The sequence below is a fragment of the Endocarpon pusillum genome (genome assembly GCF_000464535.1).
Source record: "Endocarpon pusillum Z07020 unplaced genomic scaffold scaffold2751, whole genome shotgun sequence".
NCBI classification, from domain to species: domain Eukaryota; kingdom Fungi; phylum Ascomycota; class Eurotiomycetes; order Verrucariales; family Verrucariaceae; genus Endocarpon; species Endocarpon pusillum.
Window position 1 is genome coordinate 84,728 of NW_006916233.1, and position 12,930 is coordinate 97,657.

General features: G+C 47.0%; 2 protein-coding genes across 2 annotated transcripts; one reads left to right on the forward strand and one right to left on the reverse strand.

Moving 5' to 3' along the window:
• Window positions 1–2,707: 2,707 nt before the first annotated feature.
• On the forward strand, window positions 2,708–3,856 carry EPUS_02910 (uncharacterized protein; the record flags this gene model as incomplete). Its single annotated transcript, XM_007803997.1, has 2 exons — window positions 2,708–3,251; window positions 3,306–3,856. 2 exons carry the CDS (start codon window positions 2,708–2,710, stop codon window positions 3,854–3,856), a joined length of 1,095 nt encoding a protein of 364 aa, XP_007802188.1.
• A 6,799-nt stretch (window positions 3,857–10,655) lies between these two features.
• EPUS_02911 (uncharacterized protein) lies at window positions 10,656–11,075 on the reverse strand (the record flags this gene model as incomplete). Its single annotated transcript, XM_007803998.1, has 1 exon — window positions 10,656–11,075. One exon carries the CDS (start codon window positions 11,073–11,075, stop codon window positions 10,656–10,658), a length of 420 nt encoding a protein of 139 aa, XP_007802189.1.
• Window positions 11,076–12,930: the final 1,855 nt, after the last annotated feature.

Genomic DNA, 12,930 nt, shown 5'->3' on the forward strand with positions numbered 1-12,930 from the left:
GTCGTTGTTAGAATCCCTGCGTTTATGATACGTATCTGTTACGTACTAGCATGATGGTACAAGGTCCCCGCATGCAAAACGCACGAAACGCTCTTGTAACTGTTACGCCCTGTTATTTATGGCAGTGAGCATTGCTATACGAATTGAACGCCAAATGCTGTTTCTGAGCTGTTACAGTAATGCGCTTCTATAGCTATTAGTACGAGCAAATACTCCTCTTGATAGGAGTAACTCAATCAATTCAATTGGTATCTCCGTACGCTATTTGCTACATCCTCTAACAACAAGATGGTCCATCAAGGAGATATGCGATCTTGGCCCGACAGCTACACTTCCCACATAATCAATACCACATACGTCAATCCAGAGGTTGGTTTCGGCGTAGGGGAGAGAACCCTGCAATCGCTGAGATGGGAAATGATCATTGTACAAGCTTTCTTTCTGGGGACGTCCGCCCGGGACTTATCATGTGCCAATCAACGTGCTTGGGTTTCTCAGACTGTGTTCGGGCTGACCATCCAGGGGAGTGTTTCGGCATGGTCGACAGTACTAATAAATCGGAGGCTCGGAATAGCCCTGAAACTCGTGATTAATGCTGCGGTGGTACTCCGTACTTAGTACAGTTACGCCGAAAAGTATCCGACCAAAACCGCGTTTTTTCTACACACGCGTTTTTCTACTCCTTTTGCCAACAACAACCATGAATCAACGCAGGGCTTTGGCGCCTCTAGAAATTAACAGAAGCTATGGAAAGGAGTTATCTCCATACCAACGGGGTCAAATTTCAGCGTACAAAGCTCAAGGGCTGACAAATCAGCAAATAAGCGAGAACTTGCATTGCAGCAAAACCACTGTTTTCGATAATCTTGTACAAAATCCACTGCGCCATAACGGCAAAAGCTTGCCTTGAAAAGGACAACCCCCTGCCTTGAATCGCGTTCAAAAACGCAATATTCTATGTATTGTACGAACTAATCCAAAGATTACCTATCACGTATTAGCCCTTGAACTTGGGGTGAAGGTTTCTCGATCTACCCTTTATCAAACACTCAAAAATGAGGGTATTACCAATTGGATCAGCAAAAAGAGACCTCTATTAACTCCTCAATTGGCTGCTAAACGCCTAGCTTGGATAAGAAAGGCAAAGACATCAGTGTTATGATATGGGGTGCTATTCATGGAGAAGGTCGTTCGGATATCGTTCTTTTGGAGCGTGATCCTGATTCAGAGAAATCTGGATATACCGCCAACTCATATCTAACTGTTCTCCATGAGCAGATCCCTCGGATCTATAAGCCAGGTCGCAAATTCATGCAGGATAACGCCTGAATTCATACTGCTAAAAAGATTATTAATTGGTTTGAAGAGGAGGGAATAGAAGTGATGGAATGGCCGGCCTATAGTCCTGATCTCAACCCAATTGAACACCTCTGGGCGCAACTCAAGCAATGGATTAACAAGCATTACCCAGAGCTAATTAATATGGGCAAATCGGAACAGGACTATCAACGTTTGTTTAGCGCTATTCATGATGCATGGGACTCAATTGGCGAAGAAGTTGTACGCAATTTGATTAAGAGCATGGATACTCGCATTAATACAGTGATATCAGCAAAGGGTTGGTACACCAGATACTGATATCTGACTTCCTATTCGGGAAAATTGGTTAGCTTCATTCCCTAGGTATTAGCACACAGTTTGAGCTATTTTTCAGCAAAATCCGTAAATTCTGAGAGTTGCTATAGTAATTTGTATGAAGGAGGTGAGAAACGTTGGTGGGGTGCGAAAGTGGGGTTGGTCGGATACTTTTAAACTAGTACTGTACCATTAATAACCTGAAACTATTTACTGAATCTGAGCGCATGCAAAGAGATTAGCGAAGCGGGAAAGGTTGGTGGCTTTTTTATTTTGGCGCCGGGGGAAGATATTAGAATTTGAGCCACTGGAATAGGGTCTGTGGCTAGTGGCCAGGGGCCCCACTCTGACTGACTGCTGAGAAGTTTCTTCTTGTGTCACTGAAAGTATATCTTCCTATAGCGCTATTAGGCACCTACTACGTAGTAGTGACTACTACTCCGTACAGGTACAGGTACAGGTACAGGTACAGGTACTGGTACTGAGCAGCCTCGTACGCTGTACTGCTCTGTGAACCATTCACAGGATGATACTACATATACGGAGCGACACAATTACCAATAACCCATTACCAACACAGTGACCCTTGCTATTCCTTTCAGGGCTGGTCGTAAACAATGAGGAGCCCTGTTGGCGACTTTTTTACTCCCTGCACATGTCAACTCAGGTCTATGTCTGAATTCAGACAAAGCTCTCCTATCCACTACGAATTCACCGGCTTTTCTACTTCTTGGCTGATTCTACAACATGGTCAATCGCCCGTCTTCCAGACCTCCGGTACCACCAACAAGATGGTGGCGTCGATCGGCGCACGTTAGTTCCACGACAAATACCCAAAGCTGATCACTGGTGGCTTACTCTGGTATGAGGTTTTCCAAGGGCAAAACCAGGAAAGATTAACATTCCCCACTGTGAAAAACTCACTTATAGCACTGGTACTTTCCTCAACCTTGTCAGCTTCATCTATCTTTCTTCCAATTGGGAGTCCTGCAGCTTCATTGTGTCCATCACCAAGGGACGAGAGATTCTTACGTCGATATACTATTTCTACTATTGCAGGCTGTGTTCTACAATGGAGATGTTTTCTGTGAATGGCACTGAAATGCCTCCTGCCTTCATGGTAGGGGCTGGTGGTAAAGTGGCCGAGCTCTCCTCAACAAAGCATACCTTAACTCCGACCTCGGTATTGCAATTTACTTCCCCCTGGGAGTTTCTTGATCAAGCATGGATGACAATATTCGGCTATCACGCTCAAGACTTTCAGTTCACGCCGGGCCAGACCCCTCTCTCGACCTTGAAAGGGACCACCACCATGCTCGTTGTCTATTACTCCGTCATTCTTGCCGGTCGAGAATGGATGCGAACCCGACCAGCATTCAAGCTGAATACTCTTTTCCTAATCCACAACTTCTACCTCACGGCAATCAGCGGCGGTCTTTTGGTTCTCTTCATTCAGCAACTTGTTCCCCGACTTTGGTCTCATGGTCTCTACGATGGCATCTGTGGTGCTGGCGGCTGGACCGACAAACTCGTCGTCCTCTACTATCTGAATTACCTCACCAAGTACCTCGAGTTCATTGACACTTGTTTCCTTTTGTTAAAGAAGAAGCCGCTGAGTAAGACCAACAAGATGCTTTATATCATCTGCAGGGACTGACATCTTCGGGCAGCCTTCCTTCACACTTATCACCATGGTGCTACAGCAGCACTGTGCTTCTCTCAGCTTCTAGGACACACTCCCGTGTCCTGGGTTCCCATCACCCTAAATTTGTTTGTACATGTCGTAATGTACTGGTACTACTTTCAAGCCGCTCGTGGCGTCAAGATTTGGTGGAAAGAATGGATCACCAGGCTTCAGATCATCCAATTCGTCCTCGACCTTGCCTTCGTGTACTTTGCGTCGTACAACTATGTTGCCAGCACATATTTCCCAAGCCTTCCGAATTACGGCTCTTGTGCGGGTAAGGAGTTTGCTGCCTTTATGGGATGTGGTATTCTAAGCTCTTACCTTGTTCTCTTCGTTTCTTTCTATTTAGCTACGTACAAAAAGGGCAAGACCGCGTCGAAGAACGCAAGAAAATCGATGAGCAAGATGAGCAGAACAGAAGTGCCAACTGCTACTGAGACGTCTGAAAGAGCGTCGGAGGCTTTTGAAGCGGCTAAAGAGACGGTCGTGTCGACTGTTAACCAGCTACAGAAGGCCGGTTCAAAGGATGAGTGAGAAGCTGGGGTTGGATAAATTTCAAGGCGGAGGTGTTGTTCTGATGTACAGCGTGATTGAGGCAAGACGTTGCCATTCTATATACATACCGAGGATTTATCATGGGCTTAGATGGGATGGAGCAATCATATGCGGAAGGCTAATCACCTAATGCTGCATGGAGTACTGAAGGCAAGTGTGTATAGTAATTTCATCGTGATTGTTAAACGGGTATACGGATTGGAACAGCTACCGACACTATTAACGGTCACAACTTGCATGCAGAGTGAGATCACAGTGCATCTGCACACCAAGTGCAGATCCTGCTAGCGCACGGATCACGTGGTATTTCCTGTGCTGGTGGCACAGGAAATCCTGCACTATACCTGATTAGGAATAACCTGGTCAGGCAATATTTGGCTGTACACGTACAGCCAAATAGTGCAGACTATAGTCTGCTGATCGGCATGCATTCTCAACAGTGACGAACATTATCTCCAATATAGGCCTGTTTGCATTGTGGCACTTGCTTGACTTTGTCATCCATATTCTGCAGCCGTCACGTGCTTTTATTGCAAGTAAATAATACATAAAGATTAGCAGACTTCGACAATACATGTGGCGGTACGGAGTACGGGCTGCGATTTTAGCAAACCCGACTGACACCAGACCGACCCCAGGGTTGATCTTCAACTCCAATCAACGAAGCGGACCTCTTATCCCTACTGTTCTGACGCCACTTTTTGTCAAATGCTGCCTTTAATCTGTACGGGGTATTGCACTGTAATCATCATCGCCCCAGCCCCGAGGATGCCACCTTCGCACATTCGCGACATAGATATTGTCGAACTTGCTGACTAATCGACGGATCAGTGTTGAAATAGCAAGTTGTTCTATCTAAATCAGCGCGCAGAGTGCGCATTTATACGTACAGATGCTGCGTAACGTGAAACGCAGATACCAAAAATACATGCAGATCTTATACGAAATGCGTATCAGATCTGTTACAAAACGTATATAAAACGCATAGTCAAACAGCGCTCAAACAGTTCAACAGATATATTCCCTGTGGATCTTGCCTCCTGTTACACCACTACTGCGAAGTAAACATCAGTGTCGCACGAAAACCCTGCCAGCCGCATGATAACAAGACGAAAGACAGTAGGGTTATCTCCAGCCGAGCGGCTGGAAACCTGCTTCAGAAAAGAATCGATGATCATATCATTTCTATCTCTTGACTGTGTCTTGACTGTGTTACCAAAGAGCGCTATGTCGATCACTACTCTGAACGGCGAATCCCTGTCAGCCGCAAGCCTGCTGATTCATTTCAACCTTCGTCAAATCCGTGCTTGACACATTTCGAAGCTCTCCACGAATCATTCCAGCGAGCCACAAGGCGCTCTGAGTCATTCAAAGGATTCACTCGTCTGTATCGCTCGTAAAGCGAGTCAGCCAGATAGACGTATTCGAGCTTGGTACTCCGTACCGCAATTCCAATGCTTACCTTTTCTTCATGTCAGTCATTTCTATTATTGGCTTGGTCCAACGCCGCCCCTTAGCCTTCAATCTATAGTGTCGTACGTTGCCAAATATCGTGCTTGAGATACAAGAAATTGTCGATTGAAAGTCGAAATTTGATGCAGCCACGAAGGGTAGGAGATGTTCCTCTATGATACGGCTAATCCTTCAGCGTAGGAGACCCTTTGTCACTTCGCAAATATTTAAGACGGTTGCACCTGCATTCATCTCCCTATACATATTCCACGACTGAAGATGGAATCTAGATCATGATTCCATGAAATTTACTTCTCGCTGCATATCTTGCTCACATAACTAGTATGACCCGGTGCGTTTACATGGAATGCGGACAGAATCTAGCGTGCAGAGGCCGTACTGCGTCTAATGTCATCAGCAATACATTTTTTGTGCCCTTCGAAGGCATCAGGCATGTCTGTCCAGACTCCACAGACCAGAGCACGAGAAGATTTCAGTACACTATCAATACAGTGATACTGGAAACAGAAACAACAATCTCCAAACTGTACTCTTTTGACCTGCAACATGTGTCCAAAAGCAGCCAGCTGATGATCAAGGATTTTCCGGAGTTCAGCAACCTTAAGTCAATCTTCTGCCATTGTTGCTCTTCTCGTGGGTGAGCCATCAAAACTGGCCATCGCTTCCCTAGGAAGTTTGCCTCCGATCTACAATTTTAAGAAGAGGTGTGGCATCGGTCAACGTTGGTGAAAATTTCTGTATCCACAGTCTAGCAGGCATCCAAACAACCACACTTCTATACTCCCCCACCCTTTCCGACCCGAATTTCCTTACTCTTCTAATCGAGCACCATTTTCCGATTTCGAGCCGAGGGGCCACCATAAATGCTTGCATAGAAAAATGCAATAGGATAGGTGATTGACGGCGACTTATGTGCGTGAGATGACTAGCATCCATGAGGTGTTTTAAAATCCCTTAGTTACGCTATTGAGCATTTTCAAGAACAGCCGAGTCTTCTTCCATCCCGATTACCGATTGAAAGGAAAGGGCCCCACAGCCCGCTCCAGACCGCAGAGTAGGCGGCGGAAGGTTTACGTGGAAAGAAGTAGCCTTTTAAGGGTCCGCTTCGCCAACGGTTGTGTCACCACACCTTCACCTAAGACTTCCTCAATACTCCATACTTGGCAAAAGAAAGCGTTGATTACCTAGCTCGGTCAACCTTGCACATGAGCATCACGTTGGGAGGGTGCAGTTCTGATGCACGAAAAGCGGATCAGCCCATTCCGTGTTCCCATCGACAACTCCTTGACACGGCGCTCCTTAGCCATGGCTCTCACTCATGTGAGGCAGCTGGTATCTCCCACCACCACAATGAGAGTTCTTCGCATATTGCGATCGCTGAGGGACCAATAGAGACAGAAATATGAAATTAAAGAGGGACAAGAGAATCAAGCTGTCAGCTACTGCTCTTCCCACCCTCTTCGAATCTCGTTCGACAAATTCCCCTGTCATAAGATCATTGCAACGTACTCCAGTAGATTATACGAGTGTTCAAACTGGCCTTAGCACAGCTGGCTTGGGACTGCCTTTCTCTTCAGTTCCTCCTTATACATACTCGACTACTTTCCGTCCCTAGGAATGGTCATGACGGATCCATCCACTGCATGGGCAGTGCCTCAGTTAACGCAGATCATCCAGTTATTAAGCTCCGATGGCTAGGGCGATCTTAAAAACTTTTCGCAACAATCTCTTGACGGACAAGCATTTAGTATATGTGTTTCAAAGATGTCTAGAACTATCTGTTCTTAATGATGTTTCCTTCTCAAAGGTGACTGGCGAAGGCCTTGACATGTAAAACCATAATAACATCAAATATCAAATGACTAAGGTCAACGGCGCTATTTAACGTGTTCTTGACTCCTTGCTATACGGGGGTTTATAATGAAAGCGGTTTCAATTCTTGTTCGCGCTCTGATGGCTCAGTCATTTTACTCCTCTTTTTTCCTGCTTTGCCGTGGAATCATTACAAGATGTTTGAAATCTTGCCAACATCTCGCAATCAAAAGTGCTTTCAATTCCTTCTGAGGAGCTGTTTCGCGCGTTGGTGACCTGATGCTGCCTCCAGACCAGGAGCTCGGCGACAGCCTGCGTAGCAAAAGTTTCTCCCTTGTTGATGCGGGGCGGTTCTAAGGCATCAAACAGCTCCTGCAATGCAAGAGACTTCGGCAGCCCTTGGTGCTGGCTTCGCTTCCCCCTAAGTGCTCTCCCGTTGAGTTCGGGGGTCATTCTCTTTTGAGCAGGCCGACCATCTTTTAAGCGTAAATCGGCAATCGTGGGCCTGGACCGGTGCGGCAATGCTTTTTCACCCATCCCACGTGGTACAGGCTGCATGGAGAATATTGATGGTGCGTCAGGCACTGGTGTGCCGATACATCTATAAGTCGACAGTGTTCATCGCTCACGCACGCCTCTAAAGGCCTAGTGGATGTCCGACGTGGTGATTGTCGAGTTGTTACAGGCTGCCCGGATTTTAGTGATCGCACACCGGCGCCCAATGCGCCACTACATCTTATTAATTGACGATCTTCCTCACTCAACCGTGCCTCTGGAGGCCTACTACCTGTCTAATGTGCCGGTTGTTGACTTTCCAGGGCCTGCACAATCCGCTGGATGGACATATCTATCAGTTGGTGGAGCCCAATGTCCAAGATCTATACAATATCTTGGAAGGCAGTCCATCTGCTCTTGGAGTACATCGGAACTGACGTGGGGAGCTGACTCATGATTTTGGATTGCGTCGAGGTCGGTTCGTGAATTGATGCTGTTAGATTCTGCACCTGGGTCTCCTCTTTGTCTGGGAGCATTCTGGGAAGGACCGAACAGAAATAGTTATGGGTGCTGGCGAGGTGTGGTCCTGGGCGTTACATGAGTGTGAAGGTAGGTTAGGGCTACCAGGTTCATTGGGCATGCTCTCGGCAGCTGGTCAGGGAGCGTAAAGGCAAGCTACCAGAACTATTAGACTGTAGAGATACTGGAGCACGCCAGATAATAGTTTGTAGACAGAAAATGCAAAGAGAGTGAGCTGTAGAAAATGCATGCTCTTATCGCAGAGCCACACCTAGAAATCATCATTCTGAATCAAATGTCGAATATGCTTAGCATCGTTAAATCGTATTTTCGGTACCATTAAGTTCTCCACGTCCAAATCCAGGTCTCAAGTCTCAGGCCCCAGGTCGCAGGTCGCAGATCTCAGAGTGGCAAAAGCGTTCGAGATTGTTTCCAATCTAGAAGGCTCCTCCTTTCTACAGTCGTTTAGTGACAACAGAGAAAGCAAACGGTCGAAGTCAGATCAATGCCAATACTTATGTGTTAATTAGAGCTGCTCGTAATCCAAGTACATACTTGCAACGGAGACACATTAGAGGCCGATGGAGTGTAATATCACGTGACTCTACCGTTGGCTAAGCAATAGCCTTTACGGCGGACTGTTATTGGGTTGACGACACATCAAATTTTTGAATCTCAAAATCAATTTTCAGCTAGCAACAGGGTTATATGATTCTGTTTGAGGGCCCTTAGGATAGGGATAGAGAGAAGAGCACTAAAGAGACTTAAAGAGCAGGGCCTGAGAGAGGAGAGATTAGTAATAGGTTAGAAGAGACGGACAAGGGCAGTATTAGCCAGCTAGAAGATACCCTCTTGAGATACCCTCTTGAGATAGCGGTACCCTCTCCTCTTAGGGCATCCTTTTCTTTCCTCTTAGGGGCACTCCCTTAGGGGCACTCTCTTAAGGGCGTCCTCTTAGGGGCACCCTCTTAAGGCACCCTCTTGTTACGCCCTCTTCTGCGTCCTCTTCTGCATTCTCTTCTACATCCTCTTCTGCATCCTCTTCTGCATCCTCTTCTGCATCCTCTTCTGCATCCTCTTCTTAACACACTCTCTAATTAAGATACCTTCTATATATACATACTGTGAGAATGGACTTGCATAGCTCTCGTAATAACTCAAAACTGATTTTGAAGTTCAAAATTTTGATGTGTCGTCAACCCAATAACAGTCCGCCGTAAGCCTTGGCCATTGGGCAGGAGACAATACCCATATGACTAATATTAACAGGAAAAATCTAACTACCGCATACCAAATGGCACGGAATTCATCGCCATGGCTTTCCAGTGCGAAGCCCTGACCGCTCGCTTGATCGATGCATGTATTGCACAACACTTGACACAGAACCTTTACTTATAGTATTCTCAGAGAACCTTTTGCCCCTGCTTCTGTAACATCCCCAATCGACAATTACTATTAACAAAAGTAACCCGACTTTACACTCTGTATTCATTTTTGCCCGGGCCAAACGGTGAGAATGGCGCGTTTGCCCGATCAGATAGGGCTAGACCCGAAGAGGCAGCGCAGCGGCGACGATTTTACAGATAAAAGGGTACGTTGCTGCTCCTCCAATCTGCTCCACCTCCCCCTCGTCACTCCTGACTTGACTTCTCGGCCCAGCCGGTTGGCTCCCCCCCTTCCCTCCCTTCTGGCCAGAACTTAAATATCCCTCCAAAATTGAGAATCTTGGCACTCTCTATACTTAACTTGGACGTATTGATCCCCGCGCTGAAAGGTCCTGACAGGAAAAAACGTCCTCCCCTTGAGCCCAGTCCCTTGTGACTGACTGCTTTTCTTTGTACGAAAACATGTTCCGACTTTTGTCTGTACGTCGGGAGGGTATCCAGTATCTTATCATGGCAGGCTTTGGGGTATTTTCTTGTTCCAGGTTGTTTTTTTTATGGTAGTAGTAGTTGATGGTTCGAGATTCTGTCTGCGCAGGATTGCAGGATTGCAGGATTGCATGAATCTTGCCCAACGTTCACGCCATTGCCAACGCGAGGGGCCGAGCCGTAAGCGGCGGGTTTGTAGGTTCTCGGGCATGGAGATGGGATTATTTTGAATATCGGTTCGGGGCGGATGTTAGGACTGGGAGAGGGGAGAGGGGAGAGTCTTGGGTAGTCTGTAGGTGTGGTTTATGATTTTGAGAAGCTCGTTCTTAAGAAAATTTCCTGGAGAGATACTACTATCAAGCTTTTGGAGATATTCGGAAGAATAGGAAAAGCAAAGGGAAAGAGGCCAAGGACAACTTCATATGATAGGGACAGATTCGATAACAAGAGAATGACTCAGTTTAATTCAAAGAACTACACAGACGGCAAACAGGCTCGTTTTCGGTCGAGCAAGAGCTCAGACAAACTAATATAATACACATTCCAAGCAACACTCACGAGTATTCCAGAGACTCTATGCACCTCAAGATCATCCCTCGATCCAACTCTTAGCAATCAAACTCACACCTGACCACCGCTTTAACTTCACTCCCGACCTGTTCGCACTCACCCTCAAAATTCAAATCCTGACCGGCAAACTTCATGAATCCCTCGGACAGATCGTCCCTGAACATGCGCACCTCGACATCCTCCGACAAGCCGGCAGGGACGAAGATTGACTCGTCGGTGTTAAACTCGTCCATGAAGCCGAGGGTCGCGCACGCATCATCATTCTGGCTTGAGCCTTTGTTTCCTTCTGGTGAGACAGCGCAGTCGCGGGTAATTTCACCGAAGCCAGGTCTCGTGCCTGTGAGACTGGTTCCTGTCGGGGCGGTGACGAATAGTTGGCAGCGGTTTTGCGCCAGCACAGCGGGGGCAAGGAGGCCGAGGACCGAGAGGGGGAGGACGAGGAAGCTTGTGGCGTACATCTTGTGATTTCGAATGAGATGGTTGTGCGTCAGTGTGTTTATTGATTGAAGAAGAAGGCTTTCGGATGAAGCTTTGAAGTTGTAGGAGGACAATGCAGAAGTTCTGTAGATAGAAGAGACAATGTTATGACGATGAAGAAAAGACTTTTACCTGACTGTAGCTCACTCTTATAGAATAATCATCCACCCTGGCGGTGGCCACAGTCCACTCCCCGAATCAGGCCACTTTCAATCCATCCGATACATCAAACTCGGAAAGCTTCGACTTTCCATTCAAGGAATTGGAATAAGCAGCAGGCAGGACGAGGAATTGCGTCAGTGAGCCGTTTCAGAAGCTCAGGATGAAAACAGATGAAATCCAACCGAGAAAAGAGGACCAGGGGCAGATCGAGCAGGTCATGAGCAGTATCAAGATTGCGAAAGGAGAGAAAGGCTGGTGGCAATGACACGCTCAACGACGCGAAGTCGTTTTGAAGGATTGAAGGCCGAACACCAATTGAAAGGAGATGGCTTTTCGGCCTGTCGGCTCATACCGTGCCATGCTCTGGCATCAAGGGGGAAGCTGATTCATCGCACAATGAAATGAGAGGCAAAACCGTCGGAGGAATAAGGCCGAAGGAGGATTCTGTCAGACAAAAAGCTAGGTTACGGGCATGTGAGGGCCGCGGCCCTTTTGGTCAAGCAGATTCGTTCTTTGTGTGAAGCACAAACCCACAAAGTCTCAATTGGCTTCCTTCATCTAGCCCACGAAACTCATCAGGCCACTTATTCGTGGGACGTGAAACTTGGTCATGGTCGAATGTCTTGCAATCTGGCCCGTTATCAGAAAACACAATGAAACCAAAGTAGCGCTGGGGTGAATTGTTGGTGTCAGGGATCGAGGCATGACTCAGAATCACTGAGAAGATGGAATTCCGAATAGATCTCGAGGGACCCTCAGACGAAATGAGACTCGTCTATATTGGTAGAGGGCATAGGAAAGGATTATGGCAGATGAAGAGTTGTTGTCTTTGTCTCGACACCCAGCCCTCTGCTCGGATTTCGTTTACCCGTTCTGGGTGCCTTCGGACCGCCCCAAAGGGGCCAAGCGGGTAATGCGCCATACCAGTACTAGTAAAGAAAGGGGTAGTGTGCCAAGGCAAGTTATCAGAAACCGGTGCACTTGCCTCTTCTGGTCTTGGTCCCCACCACCAGGCAATCCGTGGATGAGCGGCTATACTCAGCAAAGTGACTACATTCTTTACTTATGGTGATAGTAAAATGAAGTTATCAGGTAGGAAATGGATGTCGAAGATTCAGTTATGTCATCTGAGACCCGGGGTTTTGGGGGTGGAGAGCAGCAAGCGGACGGGAAAGAAGTTGAGGGCGTATTATTGTCTCCATTGGGTACTGCGTAAGCGGGAGGGTGTGGGGGGCCAAATATAACATGACACGAGCAGGTACTGGATTGAATCGTCAATGATACTATGATGGTGGTCAGCAGATTGGATTTGGATGCTGCTGGTGCTGGTTGACCTCCAGAGTGGGAAAGGCAGCCTCCATACCACCATACCATCACGATTCCTGTCATCATGTTATGGTCTCGTGCGTGCTTGACACCTGACGAAGATGAGGTGGCTGCCTACCTCCAAGGACTGTCGATTAATAGATGTTGATCTTCTGAGAGGGCCTATATAGCGGGCAGAGGCAATGATTGGCATGTCCATTGATAGAGGGACGAAATGACATCCTACATGGATGACTATTCTGTTCTGGAAAAATTAAAATGTCATACAATTTCATATCTCATATCAAGTTCTCATTATAAAGACTTAAAATAACAATGTATAGAGAAATCAGAGAGGGTCGTCAAGGC